This window comes from Macaca fascicularis, chromosome 10 (assembly GCF_037993035.2).
Source record: "Macaca fascicularis isolate 582-1 chromosome 10, T2T-MFA8v1.1".
Taxonomy (NCBI): Eukaryota; Metazoa; Chordata; class Mammalia; order Primates; family Cercopithecidae; genus Macaca; species Macaca fascicularis.
The window spans coordinates 94,738,294-94,758,541 of NC_088384.1; the positions used below are offsets into that span (position 1 = coordinate 94,738,294).

A 20,248-nucleotide genomic window follows, 5' to 3' on the forward strand; every position below is an offset into this window, starting at 1 on the left:
CACCTCCCCATGGGAGAACTGTGAGAGAATGTTGGGCCATACATGGTATCCGCTACAACTACGATATTCCAGGCAGTGTTCTAGGCACTGGGAAGACAGCAGGGAATAGAGAAGCCAAGAAAGAAATAGTTCCAATAGAAATGAATGTGTTATAGAAAAGCAAAGAGCAGAGACTTAATCCAGGTTAGGGATGAGAAAAGTTGTGTTTGAGGAAGTGACTTTGAGTCTGAGATCTGAAGGGTAGTTAGCAGACAAGGGAGGGACATTCCAGGCAGAGGGAAGAAGGAGGTATGTGAGACGAGGCTAGAAGCATAGGCAGGTCAGCCCAATGCCTTTGTAAGGCATTTGGATTTTATCCTCAGTGTCCTGGGATACCATGAGGATTCCTAGATGCAGTGAAAGGCCAGTTCTGGGAGCTTGGAAGATCTTTCTGAACCAGAGAAGGATATATAGAAGAAACATAGGAAGACTGCGATGAGGCTGTGGTTCAGGCGAGAAGTGATGGTGGCTTGGGCCAGAGTGGTGGTTCAGAAGTTAGTGGATAGAAGAGTTGTATGAAAGGTAAAATTCATTAGGGGTTCATGGAATGTGGAGACACCAAAAAGGGTGTGAGGAGTGGCTCTCAGAGTGCTTGATGGAACCATTTGATGAGACGGGGAACTCTGAGAGGGGCACAGTGTCTAGAGTGGGGAAGAAAAAATGCATTCAGATTACTTCATTTACACCTGGGGCCTCCCTAAATCATCTAGTATGGCAGTGAAGTGCCCTGGCACTGGGCCTTGCAACCTGGGTTCAAATCCGAGTTTTGCCACTTGCCAATGGGATAAGTCTGGGTGAGTCCCCCAATCCTGTTGTGTCTATTTCCTTGTTGGTAATTTGGAGACAATAGCACCCCCACATGGGACTGATGTATTTTTTTTTTTTTTTTTTTTTGAGACGGAGTCTTGCTCTGTCACCCAGGCTGGAGTGCAGTGGCCGGATCTCAGCTCACTGCAAGCTCCTCCTCTCGGGTTCACGCCATTCTCCTGCCTCAGCCTCCCGAGTAGCTGGGACTACAGGCACCCGCCACTTCGCCCGGCTAGTTTTTTGTATTTTTTAGTAGAGACGGGGTTTCACCGTATTAGCCAGGATGGTCTCTATCTCCTGACCTCATGATCCGCCAGTCTCGGCCTCCCAAAGTGCTGGGATTACAGGCTTGAGCCACCGCGCCCGGCCAGGACTGATGTATTAAACTGAGGCTTGGCCAGGATTGATGGCTTACATGTGGACTCCCAGCACTTTGGGAGGATCACTGGAGTCAAGGCATTTGAGGGCAGCCTGAGCAGCATAGCAAGACCTCGTCTCTACCGAAAATCAAAAATTAACTAGGCATGGTGGCATGTGCCTATAATTCTAGCTACTTGGGGGGCTGAGGTGGGAGCATTGCTTGAGCCCAAGACTTTGAGGCAGCAGTGAGCTATGATCATGCCATTGCACTTGAGACAGAGCAAGACCTTTTTCAAAAAAAAAGAAATAAACTGATGCTTGAACATGTTTGCCTCTGGGTGTGTAGTAAGTACTCGGTAAAGGTTTAAAAAACCAAATTACAACTGGAGGCCGCGCTGTATATTTAGGACCTGCGTACTTTTCTGCATGCGCTATACCTCAACGAAGCGCTGGAAACAAAACAAAGCATCAGCTGTATTTGTGAGGCTCTGAACACCTTTTGTGGATGTGTTCTCTTCCTATCGTTCTCTTCCTAGAAGAGGGGTACTCACCGCCATGCTGCAAAATGCAATGTTGGAACAATGATACCTTTAGCACTGTGGGTGTTTCATTTTGTTTCTGTTCTTTCCTGTGCCCCTCTCTGACCTCCTCAGAATGTTCTTCCAAAGAAATAATTGCTGCCCCCTCACTGCTTAGCTATCAAATGGTGACAGTGTTGACAATTTTGCTTGGGTTTAGTCGCTGCAGTTTTCAAATTGTCACGAAAACACACAGATGTCGGTAATTTCAAAGTGAATCGCAAAGCAACCAAGGAAACGGAGCTGTGCCCCCAGCATGGGGTGCCAAACAGATTCGCAGGAGGCACTGACTAGTAGTTTTCTCAAAAAGCATAAATAGAGCGGAACAGCCAATTTTATAATTAACTGGGACTTGGTCTCCAGTGAAGCTTCTGCTCTGTGCAAATGCCGGAGCTGTTGCCAGGAGGTTGCGCCATGTCCCTTCCTTCAGGCTGTGGCCGACTGGAGGTTTCTTTGCTTTACCACATTTTGAGTCTGTTTCAGGTTGGAACTGTTTAGGACTCGGAGTTGAGCTCTGTGTGGGCAGGCTGCCTGGGAGGAAGCCACAAGCCGGGGTCTATGGTAAAATCCTGGCAGGACAGGCCATGGGCAGAAAGAACATGGGTCCCTCATTCAAACATTCTTAAGAATTTTGAGATGGTGACACCAGAGCTCTGAACCAAGTGTGGGCTGCTTCCGAACCTGGGCCCTGTGTGACTGCACAGGTCGCACATCCATGGAGCCAGCCCTAGGTCCTAGATTACACCTCCAGAAACGGACGGGACAACAGTGAGTGAAGTTATAGGCTGAGGGCAAAATACGCCTTCAGGGACTCCAGGGGATGGGATCCCACAAGAGGGGGGCTAAGCAGGCAGCAGAGGTAAAGTCAAAACAAACAAACATCCAATAAAATAGTCCTTTTTTAGAGGTCATGCGGCAAGAGTTCACAAACCCTCTGATTCAGCAATTCTGCTTCTAGGATTCTCTTCTACTGTGCAAAGGAGCAAAGGTAACAGATGGTATTGTTTGTGATATTGATGAATAGATAAAACCCAAACCTCCATCAAAAGGAGATCGGGGTATTTCAAGTAAACGCACTGTGTGGGGGACCCGCCTGTCAGCATCCAGCTCCTCAGTAAAGAGCTATCAAATGCTTAGTGCGCATGGGACTCTTGTGGGGCTGGTGGAGGACTTGAGTTCTGGGTCTTGGCTGACATGAGCCCAAAACAGTATCTCCTGAGTGAAGAAGAGAGTGCCTGCCTTTAGGTTAAATATGCCAGGGGAGAGATATGAGATGTCTGCACACCAAGGTGTTAGCACGGAAAATGTGGTCGCAGTCGCAGGAGAATGATTGATTTTCTACTTTGCTCATTTCTGCATTGCTGGGAATTTTTACAATAACTGCATATTGATTTTATAACAGAAAATATAGCTAACAAAAATCTGTTTTAAGGCCGGGCTCACTGGCTCATTCCTGTAATCCCAGTACTTTAGGAGGCCAAGGGAGGCGGATTGCTTGAGCCCAGGAGTTCGAGAACAGCCTGGGTAACATGGCAAAAACCCTGTCTCTACAAAAATGCAAAAATTAGCCAGGCATGGTTGTGTGTGTCTGTAGTCCCAGCTACTCAAGAGTCTTGAGGTAGGAGGATGGCTTGAGCCTGGGAGGCGGAGGTTGCCATGAGTCATATCGCGCCACTGTACTCCAGCCTGGGCCATAGAAGCAGACCTTGTCTCAAAAAACAAAAACAAACAAACAAACAAACAAACAAAAAACACAGAAAAGCATATATGTATGTATTTTTTAAAAAAGCAGCATGTGGATGACTTTTCCTTTTTAATCCAAATGAGTCTTGTTTTTTTAAAAGGACAGTTCAAACCACCTATGTTTATTGGTTTTCTTTGCCTTTTGTTTGTTTCCACATGGGAGCTTAAATATCTATAGAACTTGCAGAATATACACTTTTCCTACTTAAGGAAACTGGGGAAATGGATTTCTTCCCTCTCTTCTGGCAGGGGTAGTTTATGGTCTATTTGCTGGCCCGTGTCAGGGTCTAGATGACTCCAGTGTAGTATTTTTGCCATTATGACCAGCCCCACCGTTTCTCAAGGATTTGGGCCAGCAACAGAGGCATTTTGTCCCTAAGCTCATCTGAAGTCCTGGACTTCATTTATATGGACCAGGAGACTTGCACTGTCTTACTCTGAGATTCGTTGATTGCATGAAGCAGAAATTCATTGATCGTAGCTTGGGAAGAAGAGGGGCATTAAAGGGAAGGATGTGGGAATGGGGGCTCTAGGGTAAACCACATAGCCTGGATCATGAGAAGCTGCAAGTGGGACCTGGAAAATCAAGCTTAGGTTACCCCACATCCCTCCATGGCTGCAGAGGGTCTCCTCTCAGCTTCTCTTGGAAGACTGGCCACTCCAGTCCCTCCAGCCCCACATGGCTTCCAGTTCACATGCCTGATACTGACCCCTCTGCCCTTGGTTGAACACCTTGAGAGAATGAGACTAACTCCGTGATGTATAGTGCCTCTGTGATCGGGTACTTGCTCTGTTCAAAGCTGGCTGGGAGAGGGGAGGAGATGAGGTGCCCTGTGATACAAACAGGAAAACCAGGGCTTGGCAGCCAGACTCACAAAGGAGGAGGTGTGAGGGAAGGAGATAGGAGACTCTCTGGGTAAAAATTCCGTGAGATCCGTGAGACACTGCCCTGTCATTTCCTCGCCTGTCTTGGTGTTTAATCCCCTCTCAGGAATGCTGCATTTACCGTACGTATGTCCAAGACTGTTCGCCTTCACCAAGAAGGTGGAAGCAAGCAAAGCAGTCTGGCCCTGCTCTGTCCCCTGCAGCACTGCTGGTTTGCAAGGATCCCACAGGGGTGATGGGTCACCAGTCGATTTGCTGAGATCACCCTGAGAAACGTGCCTGGGAAGCTTGCTTAGCCCCCAGGGGCCCCAGGCTGATTTCTGGAGAGCCACAAGCCCCAGCACAACCCCCATCATGAGCAGAGACTTGCTGACCTCCCTGCACCTTCCCCACTTGCTACAGCTCTGGCCCCTCCTCAGGCCGAATGAATCAGTTTCCCCAGAAGAATCCCCTGCAACCACGCCCTGCCGGCTGTTCCCACTCCCGGCTGTCCTCGGCGGAGAGCTCCAGCATGGATGGCTTTTGGATGGAGGTGGAACGGATCCAACAGAGAGATGAGCTGAGGGAAGAGGACAGTGGCGGGAATGAAGGCCAGCTTCCAGAGGGTGAGGGATCCCGGCGGGGGCCTGTAGGGGTGGTGGGAGGGCTTGATTCCAGGCAGAGAAATGTGAGAGGATCCAGATATGAACCAGAACATGACAGCATTTTCTCTGTTGCCTGGACTGGTGCAGTATCCTCTTCACTGCTCTCCCTGCTTCACCCGTGCTCCTTACTGTCTGTTCTCCATGCCATAGTCAAGACGATCTTTCAGTAAAGTTAATTAGATTATGTCCCTCCTTAGAGTGAGTCCTTCAGGAAATATTTTTTGAGTCCGTATTATGTGCCAGACACTGTTTAGGCACTGGGGATACAACAGTGAATATAAAACAGTCTCCTATCTACAGAGCTAATGTTCTAGGGAAATTCTAAGCCCTCTGCTCAAAATCCTCAAATATCTCTCCATCTATCTCAGAGTAATAGACAATTATGTGTCCCTATTATCTACTACTATGTAACAAACCACCTCAAGCTCAGCAGCATAATGCAACAATAATCAATTATTATGACTATTATTATACTTCACTGTTGGAGGGGTTGAGTGGGCTCAGCTAGGCAGTTCTTGCTCAGAGCCTCTTATGCAGTTACAATCAAATGGTGGCTGGGGCTGGAGTCATCTCAAAAGATTTCTCACCTATGTGCCTGGTGGTGGATGTGACCTTCAGGGGGCCTCATCTGGGAGTATCATCTGGGATTATCATCTGGAATATCTGCATGAGGGCTCCACATGTGGCCTGGGCTTCCTCACAGCATGGCAGCTAGGTTCCAAGCACAAGACCAAGAGAGAGAGCTGGGTAGAAGCTGTTTTGCTGCTTATGACCCAGCTTTAGAAGAAAGACAGCATTGCTTCTGCTGCATTCTGTTATCCTGCATGCAGCTATGTTCAAGAGGAGGGGAATTAGACTCCACCCCTTGGTGGGGTGAGAGTCAAAGAATTTGGAGACACATAATAAAGCCACCAGATCATAACTTACCAGGCTTTACATAATTGACTTCGGGCCTCCTCCCTGGCTCTTCTCCTCCCACCCTGACTTGCTGTCACTCTACTTCTGTCCTCGGGCCTCCTTGCTGGTCCTTGACCCTAAAAGCACTTTCCTGCCTCCCATCCTTTGTCCTCACTGCTCCCTTGGCCTAAAATGCTCTTGCCCCAGGCATCTGCACGGCTTGTTCTCTCCAGTCAGGACTGGGCTCAAACGTTACCTCCTCAGAGAGTTCTTCATCAGCTTCCCTACATAAAATAGCACCTCTGCCCCATCACTCTCCAGCTCCTGCCCTGCTCTATTCCATTGCTACAGCGATGATCACTGCCTGACTTTACCTAGTGCACTTCACTGTGTATGTGCCTGTGACCCCCACTAGAATGTAACTTCCATGAGGCCAGGGACATCATCGGCCCTTTTCACTGCTGTGTCCACAGTGCCTGGAAAAGAGCCAAGCACATTCCCGTCCTCCATCCTTACCTGTTCAGCAGATGAGGGAATGAAAGGGCTCCACATGGAACCCTTCCTGGTTTGGCATGTAATTCAGCTGGGCTTGCCCCTGGTTGGCAAAACAGACGATGCGGTGATGCAGACCTTTTAAGGGCCTAATAGTCACATGCAGTGCCTCCAACTGTGAATGTAAAAAAATCCCTGGTTATACTAGAAGTGGTTTCAGGAGATGCCCTGCATAGGAGGTCCTCCATGTGGCCTCTCTGGCATCTAATTTCCAACAATGCACAGGGAGTGGAGTCAGATAGGGTCAGAGAGAAGCCACTTTGAGCAACTAAACAAACACAGGAGCTGTTTTAGACTCACAGGGCTGAGGGATCCTGAGTGGCATTGAGCCAAGATTGTTTTTGTTTTGTTTTGTTTTGTTTCCTTTCTTTTCTTTTTATTTATTTAATTTTAGAGACAGAGTTTCACTCTGTCACCCAGGCTAGGGTGCAGTGGTACAATCTCGGCCCACTGCAACCTCCACCTCCCTCCTGGGTTTAAGCGATTCTCCTGCCTCAGCCTCCCAAGTAATTGGGACTACTGGCATTTACCAGCACACCCATCTAATTTTTGTATTTTTAGTAGAGATGGGGTTTCGCCATGTTGGCCAGGCTGGTCTTGAACTCCTGATCTCAGGTGATCTGCCCACCTTGGCCTTCCAAAGTGCTGGGATTACAGGCATGAGCCACCATGCCCGGCCATCTTTTCTTTTTATTCAGACACCAACTTGAACCAGAGGGATTGTTAATAACTTATTTTTCCCATCAATGTCTATTCATGGCAGGTGATGTTGGATGCTCCATTTATGGTAGGGATCTTGTTTCCTTTTAAAATAGATTTGTTTAAGTAAAAAATGTAGCCCAAGATTAAGGGGATATATTTGGTAAGGAATTTTACAGGGATAATTAGATAGAGATGAAAATTATAAAGGTGGTAGGTGAATGCCTACATTTCAAGACACAGTGGCTCATTGAAAGGATTCTGTACAAACAAAAAAACGTCTGGTATTGTGATAGAATCAGTACCTCCACCAGCCAGCACAAGTCAGGAATGGACCCACAACGTTGCAGCTGCCCTGGAGGCATCTGTTCTGGTTCCAAAGTGCAGGGAAAATGTTGGGGGAAGACTTGGATTATTTGCAAAACCCAGGCTGCCATAAAAGCAGTTTGGTTTGAGTTTTAAAAACAATTATTACTTTGTTGACTAACTTGGTCAACACTGGGTACAACTGTACACCCTACCAATCCTCTCGCACATGTGTTCAACTTCCAGTACGAGCTCTTGAGCATTTCCCCCATAAGGCCAGTGTTTCTCAAGTGTGATCTGGAGAACCTATTGCATTAGAATAATCTGAGGAAGACGTTCCAAGTGCAGATTATCAGGCGTGAGGCCTGAACTCCTGGAGCAGAATCCCTGGAGGTAGGACCCGAGATCCTGAAGTCTTAACACACCGTCCCATTCCAACTGATGGTTTTGCTATGGGACTATGACAGTTTCCTTAGGAAGCATAGCTGAGGGGACAATTCCAACACAAATAAGGTCTTGAATATGGAGGACTTCCCAAAGGGACATCAACACCCAGCACCAACTTCCCAACGGGACACCGTGTGACCCTGTAGTGGTCTCTGCCAGATTTTGGAGAAGTGGGTTCATTACTTTGGAGAGAAATGGGTCCAAAATCAGAACATGCAGGGCCCTTCAGCCAGCTCTGTTTTCCAGGGATTGCTATGTTATGGGTTGACATCCATACACTGACGAATGCCATCAGTACCCCCTACCCCGCCCCCAATTCTCAGAAGGCTCATTAGATCTTCTCCCCCAAAGAGTCTGGTTGGTGTTAATAGGTCTCATGATCAGATATGCAGAAACTCCTGTGTCCAGGTAAGTGTGTGCTTCTATGCAGAACTTTGGTTACCATGTGTGGCTGAGTGCAGAGCTGTGTGTGTTCATCTGGGTTCTACTTCCATTGGCAGAAGGGGAAGCCGAATCCCAGTGGCTGCAGGACACAGGCCTGTTGGGCCTCCTTGGTGGCCTGGGCTTGGACAGCGATCACAAGGAGCTCCTGTCCACCCTGACACAGACCCAGGTGGCCGCTGTGTGCCGCCGGCTGGACATCTATGCTCGCTCAGTGCGAAGACAACACAAGACACCTGCCAGGGATGTCAGGGACGTCTTCGGGGTCTTCAATTCAGCGGTAAGTGGCATAGGGGTCATCGCAGGCCCTGTCTGACTGGGATCTCCGTGCTGCCACCACAGCCTGAGAGATGCAGTGATCCTGCTGAAGGGCTGTGTTGGTATGTGTGTGTGTGTTGGTGTGTGGGTGTTGGTATGTGTGTTGGTGTGTGTGTTGTGTGTTGGTGTGTGTGTTGATGTGTGTTGGTGTGTGTGTTGGAATATGTGTGTGTTAGTGTGTGTGTGTTGGTCTGTGTGTTGGGGTGTGTTGATGTGTGTTGGGGTGTGCATGTTGATGTGTGTGTTGGTGTGTGTTGATGTGTGTTGGGGTGTGCATGTTGATGTGTGTGTTGGTGTGTGTTGATGTGTGTTGGGGTGTGCATGTTGATGTGTGTGTTGGTGTGTGTTGATGTGTGTTGGTGTATGTGCTTTGGTATGTGTGTTGGAATATATGTGTATTAGTGTGTGTGTATTGGTGTGTGTTGATGTGTGTTGGGGTGTGCGTATTGATGTGTGTGTGTTGTGTGTGTTGCTATGTGTGTTGATGTGTGTGTTGGTGTGTGTTGGTGTCTGAGTGTTGGTGTGTATGTTGGGGTATGTGTGCATGTGTGTTGGGGTATGTGTGTTGGGGGTGTGTGTGTTGGGATGTGTGTGTTGGGGTGTGTGTTGGGGTGTGTGTGTTGATGTGTGTGTTGGTGTGTGTGTTTTGGGGTGTGTCTGTTGGTGTGTGTGTGTGTGTTGGTGTTTGTGTGTGTTGGGGTGTGTGGGGGTGTGTGTTGGTGTGTGTGTTGGTGTGTGTGTATTTAGAGTGCATTGGCTTGCACACATATGTCTCCCTGCCTTCCACTATGTCCCTACATTGCATGTAGGTCTTTACCTCCCATGCATGCCACTGCGTATATGCCTGTTGCCACTGTGTGTCCTTGGGTGAGCCTGAAAGCCTAGGTTCTTCCTATATAATTGTTATCGATGCAGGGCAGGCAAGCCCCAAAACTGGGGATTAGCTGTGGAAGCTTTTGGTTTCACTCAGGAAAGAATTCAAGAGTGAGCTGGTGGTAGAAGAAAACAATTTTATGGAGGCGGCAGTGATACAGTAGTGTGACTGCTGCTGCAGAGCAGGGCCACCTATAGGCAGTGTGTGCAGAGCAGCAGCTCAGGGGCAGGACCACCCTATAGGCAGTGTGTGCAGAGCAGCAGCTCAGGGGCAGGGCCAGCTCATAGGCAGTATGTGCAGAGCAGCAGTTCAGGAGCAGTTCTGCCTTTTAATTAAATGCAAATTAAGGAGTGAGTTATTCAGAAATTTCTAGAAAAGGGGCAGTAATTTCCAGGTGTTGCCATGGCAATGGTAAACTGTCATGGCACTGTGGGCATGTCTTATGGAGAGGTGTTTTTGCCTCTTCCCTGTTTCAGCCAAAGTCCCACCTCCTACCTCATTAGCAGTACAAAATCCTTTTTTTTTTTTTTTGCGACTGAGTCTTGCTCTGTCGCCCAGGCTGGAGTGCAGTGGCGCGATCTCGGCTCACTGCAAGCTCCACCTCCCAGGTTCACGCCATTCTCCTGCCTCAGCCTCCCGAGTAGCTGGGACTACAGGCGCCCGCCACCTCGCCCGGCTAATTTTTTGTATTTTAGTAGAGACCGGGTTTCATCATGTTAGCCAGGATGGTCTCTATCTCCTGACCTCGTGATCCGCCCGCCTCGGCCTCCCAAAGCGCTGGGATTACAGGCGTGAGCCAAGGCACCCGGCTGGCACAAAATATTTTTTATTGTCACTGTGTATCCTGCTGACACTTGAAGCCTGATAGGTTGTGGGCATCATCTCTCTTGGAGCACCTCTGAAGTGGCATAACAGTGATTAAAACCACAGGCATTGGAGCCAGCCAGACTTGGGCCCCAGTGCCCATTCCCAAATTAGCAGCTGTGGGACCTTGGGCAAGTAACTCAGCCTCTCTGGGCTTCAGCGGCTTGTCTGTGAAAAGGGGCTGTGGGTGGCTCCTGTCTCCCGGGGTTGTGTGAGCCTTGTCGGCTTCCCACGTGAGTAATTGGGCACTGTCTGTAATTTGCATAGAAAATGTCATCAGAGAATGGGGACTCCGGTATGAAGGGGACCCAGCTCAGTTCCGGGGCCTCTAAGTCTCCTCCAGGTAAGTGATCGTCATTCTCCAGGGCCCTGAGAATCGTCCAGGCTACATAAAGGGCTGCTCTCCCAGCATTTCCCACTTCCTGCTGACTCCCTGCCTTCCCTGCTCAAGGGCAGTAGGGAGGGGAACCCTGAGGGGACAGGTTGGGCCCTTAAGTGAGTTGTTGCCATCAGGCCCATGGGCCTCAAGATGGGAAAAATCTCTTCCTGGGCAATTGGCCTTATCTAGGAAATCACTTCCTGGGGCAGTGAGGGTCTTAGCTATCATTTCCTGGGGGTAAGGGGCCATAGCTAGGAAATCACTTCCTGGGCAGTGAGCCTGAGCCCTGAACCTAATTATTTGATCCTGGGGCTTTGAACTTGAGTTGCGAGATCACTTCTTAGGACTAAGGGCCTAAGTTCTGAACCCAAGCACTTGCTTCCTGGCAGCCACTTCTCACTGCCTTTCTGCTTTGTTTCCCCCGCAGCAGCAGAGCCTGGGGGGCCGCAGGAGCAGGCTGGGAGGGAAGAAGCCTTCAACATGGACTCTGCCTACTCAGAACAAGCTGCGGTGCTCCTGCAGAAGAGCAGGCCATCCCAGGGAGGCACCTCTGCCTGGGGCAAGTGTTCCCTGCCGGTGAGGATGCTGTCCACGGGGCTGGTGGCTAGGTCCCCCGTGCTCAGGCACCAGCACCTGTCTCTTCACACCTTGCACACTGACAGGCACCCAGCACAAAAGTTGTCCAATCATTCATTCATTTAATTCATACCACAAATATTTACGGAGTAACCGCTGGGTGTCAAGACTGGGGAGCAGGGTGCTTACAGTCTAACAGTTCTGTCAGTATTGTCTCCATGCTCTTTGTTTTTATCCTTAGAAAGCCCTTCCTCCTCCAGCAAGCTCATAACTGTCCATCAACATGTTTTTCTAGTTACTTTTAAAATTAATGTTAGTGCCTGGAGTGACAGAGAGAGACCCAATATTTTAGTTCTGTTCTTTCCTCCCCCCCTTCCCTCCTCCTCTTTCTTTCTTTCTTTCTTTCTTTCTTTTCTTTCTTTCTTTCTTTCTTTCTTTCTTTCTTTCTTTCTTTCTTTCTTTCTCTTTCTTTCTTTCTTTCTTTCTTTCTTCTCTCTCTCTTTCTTCTTTCTTTCTTTCTTTTTCTTTCTTCTTTCTCCTTCCTTCCTTCCTTCCTTCCTTCCTTCCTTCCTTCCTTCCTTCCTTCCTTCCTTCCTTTTCTTCCTTCCTTCCCTCCCTCCCTCCTTCCTTTTCTTCTTCCTTTCTTTCCTTCTTTCCTTCTTTTTTTTCTTTGAGACAAGGTCTCACTCTGTCACCCAGGCGGGAGTGCAGTGGTGCCATCTCAGCTCACTGCAGCCTCAACCTCTCAGGCTCAAGCTATCCTTACACCTCAGCCTCTCAAGTAGCTAGGACTACAGTTGCATGCCACCATGCCCAGCTAAGTTTTAAACACTTTTTAGAGTTAGGTTCTTTATACATTGCCCAGGCTGGTCTCAAACTCCTGGGCTCAAGCAATCCTCCAGCCTTAGCCTCCCAAAGTGCTGGGATTACAGGTGTGAGCCACTGCACCTGGCCGTTCTTTTTTCCAAAATATTCAGTTATCTCAGCATAGTTCCTTCCAAATAGGATGTAATCATTGATGGTTAGGTTTTTAAAGATTGAACTATAACTCGCTGTAAAGTGCACAGATATTTACCATGTACAGCTTGGTGTGTATGCCTGTGTAAACACCACAAATCAGTACAGAAGCTTCCTCCCTTGCTTGATGACTTATAATACAGGGGGAAAAAAAAAGAAAGAGAGAAACTTTCTACCCCACCTGAGCTCCCCCATGTCCTTCCCTGGTAATTCCTTTCCCTGCAGAATAACCACTATTCTTACTTCTCTCATGGAGTAAATACAGTCTTTCACAGTCCTGCTATTACTAAAGGAAGTATTTCTTCTTTGACCACGTGATGATGCAGTTGATGCAATCTTAGGTAACATTTTACTGAGGGCTGCCCTGGCCCAGGACATTGTTCCCAAGGCTTCTAGTGCCCTCATTGCTCCCTGACTGTATGATATAAAAAAAGAGAAATAGGGTCGGGCACAGTGGCTCACACCTGTAATCCCAGCAATTTGGGAGACCAAGGCGAGAGGATTGCTTGAGTCTAGGAGTTTGAGACCAGCTTGGGCAACATGACAATACCGCATCTCTACAAAAAATTTTTGAAATAGCCAGGCATGATGGTACAGGCCTGTAGTCTTAGCCACTTGGGAGGCTGAGGCAGGAGGATCACTTGCACCTGGAGGTTGAAGCTACAGTGAGCTATGACTGTACCACTGCTCTCCAGCCTAGGCCACAGAGTAAGACCCTGTCTCAAAAAAAAAAAAAAAAAAAAAAAAGAGAGAAGTGGCATATGTTAGTCTGTTTTCACACTGCTGGTAAAGACATGAAAGAGGTTTAATGGACTTAAGTTCCACATGGCTGTGGAGGCCTCACAATCATGGTGGAAAGGCATGTCTTACATGGTGGCAGACAAGAGAAGAGAGCTTGTGCAGGGAATCTCCCCTTTTTAAAACCATCAGATCTCGTGAGACTTACTCACTATCACGAGAACAGCCCAGGAAAGACCTGCCCCCATGATTCAGTTACCTCCACAGGGCCCCTCCCACAACACATGGGAATTCAAGATGAGATTTGGTGGGGGACATAGCCAGACCATATCGTGGTGCTCAGAGAGGAGAAGTGACAGAATTGGCTCCCACAAAGGCCAGGACAGGAACTCCTGGCAGCCTGACCCCGGAGCCTTCCCAGCTGACTACCACACTCTACTGCTTAGGACACCAGCCCCACCCCTGCAGTAGCCTCTATTCCAATGTGAGAGTACTTCCACTCGTTCAGATGGAATTTTCTTAGGTCTGCAGCAAGTTGCAAAAACAGAACTCCCACGTACTCTACACCTAGTTTCTCTTAGTAATAATATTTTCCATTAGTGATAGTACATCAAATAACGTTTATATGTATTTATTTATTTTAATTTTTTTTTTTGAAACAGAGTCTCACTCTGTTGCCCAGGCTGGAGTGCAGTGGCAAAACCTCAGCTCACTACAACCTCTACCCCCGACATTCAAGTGATTCTCATGCCTCTGCCTCCCGAGTAGCTGTGACTACAGACATGTGCTACCACATCCAGCTAATGTTTGTAGTTTTAGTAGAGACAGGGTTTCACCATGTTGGCCAGGCTGGTCTCGAACTCCTGACCTCAGGTCATCTGCCTGCCTCAGCCTCCCAAAGTGTTAGGATTACAGGCGTGAGCCACTGCACCTGGCCTAAATTTTTTTTTTTTTTTTTTTTTTTTTTTGAGACAGAGTCTCGCTCTATTGCCTAGGCTGGAGTGCAGTGGTACAATCTCGGCTCACTGCAAGCTCTGCCTCCTGGGTTCATGCCATTCTCCTGCCTCAGCCCCCAAGTAGCTGGGACTACAGGCACCCACCACCATGCCTGGCTAATTTTTTGTATATTTAGTAGAGACAGGGTTTCACCATATTAGCCAGGATGGTCCTGATCTCCTGACCTTGTGATCCACCCACCTCACCCTCCCAAAGTGCTGGGATTACAGGCGTGAGCCACTGTGCCTGGCCTAAAATTTTTTAATAATGGGTTTCTATTTCTAAAACATCAGAGATAATTAATATTCAACATTATCTTGTCTTTTTCTTTGACAGTGTTTCTCCATTAAATTATGAATGATGATAATAATTAATCATGCTAAAGGGCCAGGCATGGTGACGCACACCTGTAATGCCAGCACTTTGGAAGGCCGAGGTGGGAGGATCACTTGAGGCCAGAAATTTGAGACCAGCCTGGGCAACATAGCAAGACCCCATCTCTAAAAAAATTTTTTTAAATAATTGGTTGTGGGCCAGGCATGGTGGCTCATGCCTGTAATCCCAGCACTTTGGGAGGCCGAGGCAAGTGGATTACTTGAGGTCAGGAGTTTGAGACCAGCTGGGCTAACATGGTGAAACCCTAGACCTACTAAAAATACAAAAGTTAACTGGGTGTGGGGGTGCACAACTATAATCCCAGCTACTTGGGAGGCTGAGGCAGGAGAATTGCTTGAACCTGGGAGACAGAGATTGTAGTGAGCAGAGATCATGCCACTGCGCTCCAGCCTGTGTGGCAGATTGAGACTCCGTCTCAAAAAAAAAAAAAAAAAAGTTGGGTGTGGTGGTGTGTGCCTATAATCTTAGCTACTCAGGAGGCTAGGGCAGGAGGATCACTTGAGCCCAGGAGTTCAAGGTTACAGTGAGCTGTGATTGCGCCCCTGCACTGCGGCCTGGGCGACAGAGCAAGACTCTCCTGTGAATAATAATAATAATGCTAAAAGCATCACATATTGATCTTTTACCACACACTAAGCATTATGCCAACTACTTCACATATTTGATTTAATTTCATTCTATTAAGCTGGTGATAATTGTGTTAATAAACTAAAAAGTAGTAATAAGTACTGAGTACTCACTATGTGTCAGGCACCATGTTTCATACACTTTATTGAATTTAATCTTACCAACAGTCTTGTGAAGTAGATACTGTTATCACTTCCATTTTGCAGATGAACACACAGGTAAAATTATTTGCTTGCACTCACAGGTAAAGTAAGGATTTGAACCCCGGGGGTGTGACTCCATAGCTCATGCCTCAAGCACTAGGCTGTATTATAAGCATCAATTACCATTTCTTTCCCTTTGAGCACTCACTCGAAAGGGGCACTGGGAAGTGGTCTGGCCATGCCCTCCAGGCAGTGCTGAGCAAGCCTGGCCCTCCTGCTGGCCTTCTCTGACCTTGGGCGGCAGGAAAGCCTGGAGCTGCCTGCAGATTCCCAATGTGGCCTCTAGATGGCAGGGTTGAGCATTCTTTATTTCTGCGGGTGGCATGGCCAAGGCTGGGGAGAGACCTGGTGAGGGAGAGGAACAAAGGGCAAGAGTAGAAGCAAGAATAAGAAGCCCATGGGGTGATCCCTCTTCTCCAGGTCCTCTTGTGGGAGGGCAGGCAGTGAAAACAGTTTCTGTTTCTCGAGGCTTCGCTATATGCTTGGGACTGTGCCAAGCACTTTATATCCATTAGGTCATTTGCTCCCACTAAAATTGTATGAGGCCGTTGCGGTGGCTCATGCTTGTAATTCCAACACTTTGGGAGGCTGAGGTGGGAGAATCGCTCAAGCCCAGGTGTTTGAGACCAGCCCGGGCAACATAGAGAAACTCTGTCTCTACAAAAAATATAAAGATTAGCCAGGTGTCGGGGTACATACCTGTAGTCCTAGCTACTCAGGAGGCTGAGGCAGGAGGATCAATTGAGCCCAGGAGGTCGGGGCTGCAGTGAGCAATGTTCATGCCACTGTACGCCAGCTTGGGCAACAGAGCAAGACAGTGTCTCCAAAGAAACAAACAAACAAACATGCAAAAACCTTCTGAGGTAGGCTCTATTTTATGATTATGGATGGGGAAACAGAGGCTCAGAATGTCACTCTGTTTGCAAGAGTTAGAGCTTGGACTTGACTTGAGGATGGACTCCTGAGCACCAGCTCTTATCCACGCTGCTCTTCCTTCCGCCTAAATGCCCAGGGGAGAAGGGGGAGCCCCCAAATACCCATCAGACACATAGCCTGACAAATTGTCTTTACTTCCCTCTCTATTAATAGAAGTTTACCATCCCCAAAGGCAGACTTGGCGTGACGAGGATAGGAGACTTGTCCCTGCAGGATATGAGGAAGGTACCTTCTCTGGCCCTCATAGAGCTGACCGCGCTCTGTGACGTCCTTGGCTTGGACCTGAAGAGGAGCAAGGCGGGGAAGTGGAAAGCGGCAGGTGAGCAGCCCCGGCCCAGGGAAAGCCCTGTGGCCACAGTCCTGGCTTTCTCCCAGGGAGCTGTACACGAACTCTCCCACCAAGAGAGAGATGCTCGGCTTTTTTTTTTTTTTTTTTGAGACGGAGTCTTGCTCTGTCACCAGGCTGGAGTGCAGTGGTGTGATCTCGGCTCTCTGCAACCTCCGCCTCCCGGGTTCAAGCGATTCTCCTGCCTCTGCCACCCGAGTAGCTGAGACTACAGGTGTGCACTACCATGCCCAGCTAAGTTTTGTATTTTTAGTAGAGACGGGGTTTCACCATGTTGGCCAGGATAGTCTTGATCTCTTGACCTCGTGATCTGCCTGCCTCGGCCTCCCAAAGTGCTGGGATTACAGGTGTGAGCCACCGCGCCCGGCCAGTATGCTCAGCTTCTATATTCCTTCTGTTTACATATTTTTCTGCATATGAAAACAATTCCTGCTCGTTGTGGGAAATTTGTGAATTAGAGTAAAATACAAAAAGGAAAAAATATAATTCAGAAAAGCATTTTTCGTGCATTATCTTCCTTTGTGTGTATGTGTGTGTATCCTTTTTTCACCTCATATTATATAATTATGGTCTGGGAGCAGTGACTCACTCCTGTAATGCCAACACTTTGGGAGGCCGAGGTGGCAAGGTCACTTGAGCCCAGGAGTTTGAGACCAGCATGGGTGACATAGTGAGACCCTGTCTCTACAAAAAATAAAAAAGTAGCCAGGCGTGGTGGTGCACACCTGTAGTCCCAGCTACCCGGGAGACTGAGGTAGGAGGATCACTTTTAGCCTGGGAGGTGAAGGCTGCAGTGAGCCTTGATCATGCCACTGCACTCCAGCCTTGGTGACAGAGAGAGTCTCTGTCTCAACTCTATATAGAACTATAAGACCCTGTTTCATAATTCCATTATATATAATAGAATATATCATAGTTATCGATCTATATTATAGAGTATTATATGTATAGAATTTTGGACATTTTCCAGTTATTGTATCATTTAGTGGTTGTCATGATAATGCTACATAACAAACAACCCCCAAACTCATGACTTAAAAACTCTTTACTCTTGCTTACGTGTTTATGGGTAAACTGGGTGTAGCTTGGCTGATCTAGGCTGGGCTTGGCTCCAAGTTGTTGGCTGAGTGTAGGTCTGCTCTCAGGTCTTTTGTCCTCCTGGGACCAGCTGGCCGTCTGGAGGATAGTTTCATGGTGACAGCAGAAGCTCAGAGGGCAAACTCTACCACACAATGCATTTTAAGCCTCTGCTTGCATCATGTAGTTCCCATGCCATTGGTCCAAACTAGTCACATGGCCTAGCAAGGGGTGAGGAGGTACGCTGTGCTTCCCTAATGGGAAGATTTGCAAATTCACATGGCCAACGGTGTGGATACAAAGAGGGGTAATGAATTTAGAACAATAGTGACATCTACCACAACTATTAAATATTCCTTGAAAACATGATTTTTATTTATTTATTTATTTATTTATTTATTTATTTATTTATTTATTTATTTTTGAGACAGAGTCTCTCTCTCTTGCCCAGGCTGGAGTGCAGTGGCATGATCACAGCTCACTGCAGCCTCAAATTCCCCAGGCTCAGGTGACCCTCCCACTTCAGCCTCCTGAGTAGCTGGCACTGCAGGTGTGTGCCACCACACCCTGCTAATTTTTGTATTTTTTTGTAGAGAGGCAGTATTTCCATGTTGCCCAGACCTGGCTCGAACTCCTGGGCTCAAATGACCTTCACACCTCAGCCTCCCAAAGTACTGGGGTTACAGGCATGAGCCACCTTGCCTCAGTGAAAACACGATTTTTAATCACTGCACTATTTTCCTCCTTGTGGATGTATTCTAATATATTTAACCATTTCGCTATTAGCGGACATTTTTGATGCCCATATCTTTCCTACTATAAGACACAATCACTACTGCTGTGTATATGCTTTTGAATGCATCTTAGATTACTTTAGATTACATTTATGAGTTCAGTTCTTGAGATAATATTGCCCTTCAGCAGTGTGCGAAAGTGTTCATCTTGCTGTGTCATTGTCAGCATTATGCACTGTGATTTTTTTGGTTTGTTTTGGTTTGGTTTTTTGGTTTGTTTCTTTAAAGACAAGAGGATGGGGAATAAAAAAGACCAAGGGGAGGAATCTAGCAGAGCTGGGGCAGGCCGGAGAAGGGAGAAAGAAGGAAGGTGTGGAGAAAATGTGGAAGGAGGAGTTTGCCTGAGAAGACTTCAAGCCAGGGTGGTTAAGATGGACCTGGGGAATACATTCTCTAGAACCTGGCCCATCCTGCAGAGCCAGAGCTCGACCCAGGGCTGCTGTTACATTTTTATACCTGGTGCTCCCTGAAGCAGCAGCGTATTTCCCTTTCAAGACTTTTTTTTTTTTCTGTGAGACAGTTTCACTCTTATTGCCCAGGCTGGAGTGCTGTGGTGTGATCTTGGCTCACTGCAACCTCTGCCTCCCGGGTTCAAGCAATTCTCCTGCCTCAGCCTCCCAAGTAGCTGGGATTACAGACACCCATCACCACGCTTGGCTGAAATTTTTTTGTGTTTTTAGTAGAGACGGGGTTTCGCCACGTTGGCCAGGCTAGTCTCGAACTCCTGACCTCAGGTGATCCGCTCACCTTGGCCTCCCAAAGTGCTAGGATTACAGGCTTGAGCCCCCGCACCCGGCCCTTTCTATACTTCTTTATTCAGCTGAGATTTTCTGCTCTGAGACATATCTCCTCAGCAGTGATGTTTTCATTACTGCTGAGGCCAAATAATCTGCTCAAGAGGAGAGGTTTGGGTCTGGCCATTCTCTCGAGAGCTCAGTCCTTCCACAGGGAAAGGGGTCTGATTCTAGTTGCCCAGGAGATCTTGCAGGTCCAAGCCCAGTGGTCGTTCCAGGAAGTGAAACGTGCCTTCTGCTCTTTGATTTCCTGCAGAAACTCGCCTCTTCGGTGTGCCCCTTGACAGCCTGCTAGAAGCTGACCACAAAGTCCTCCCCAGCACACAGGTCCCACTGGTCCTTCAGGCCGTAAGTCGTCCCCAGCTTAGGTTTATGTAATCCTTCAGAGGCTGGCTCTGGGGACCATTGTCAGGAGACATCTAGCAAAGGGGTGAAAGGATGGGCTTTAGAATCAGGCAGACCTGGGTTCAAATTCTGGCTCTGGCACTCGCTAGCTCAGAGACCCGGGTGGATTTTTGTTGTTGTTGTTGTTGTTTTTATTTTATAAATTTTTGTCTTAAATTTTTTGTAGAGACAGGGTCTCACTATGTTGCCCACGCTGGTCTCGAACTCCTGGCCTCAAGTGATCCTTGGGGTGGATTTTTTTTTTCTTTTCTTTTTAACTTCTGAATCTTCAAGTCAAGGGTGGATTTTTGAACTTTCATTAGCCTCCCTTTCAACGTCTGTAAATTGGGATGATGATAACAGTGTCCTCCTCTTATCAATGATTAAATGAGAAAAATCTGTATGAAGCTCTCACAATGCCTGGCTCATGGAGGTGGTCACAAAAACTATTATTATTTTGAAGGAAACCCTTCTCCGGGTACTCCCCTCTTTCTGATTTTCATGGGAGACAAACACACCATTTTGAATCCT

At 47.8% G+C, this 20,248-nt stretch overlaps 1 protein-coding gene across 1 annotated transcript in view; it reads left to right on the forward strand.

Annotated features, from left to right (window-relative positions):
- Positions 1-20,248, forward strand: part of ARHGAP40 (Rho GTPase activating protein 40) — a 50,247-nt gene that overhangs the window by 17,489 nt on the left and 12,510 nt on the right. The window contains exons 2-7 of the mRNA XM_045362969.3: positions 4,815-5,017; positions 8,458-8,678; positions 10,722-10,797; positions 11,261-11,409; positions 16,476-16,641; positions 19,590-19,681. Of these exons, the coding sequence (XP_045218904.2) occupies positions 4,815-5,017; positions 8,458-8,678; positions 10,722-10,797; positions 11,261-11,409; positions 16,476-16,641; positions 19,590-19,681 (907 nt within the window). The remainder of the gene's footprint in view (positions 1-4,814; positions 5,018-8,457; positions 8,679-10,721; positions 10,798-11,260; positions 11,410-16,475; positions 16,642-19,589; positions 19,682-20,248) is intronic.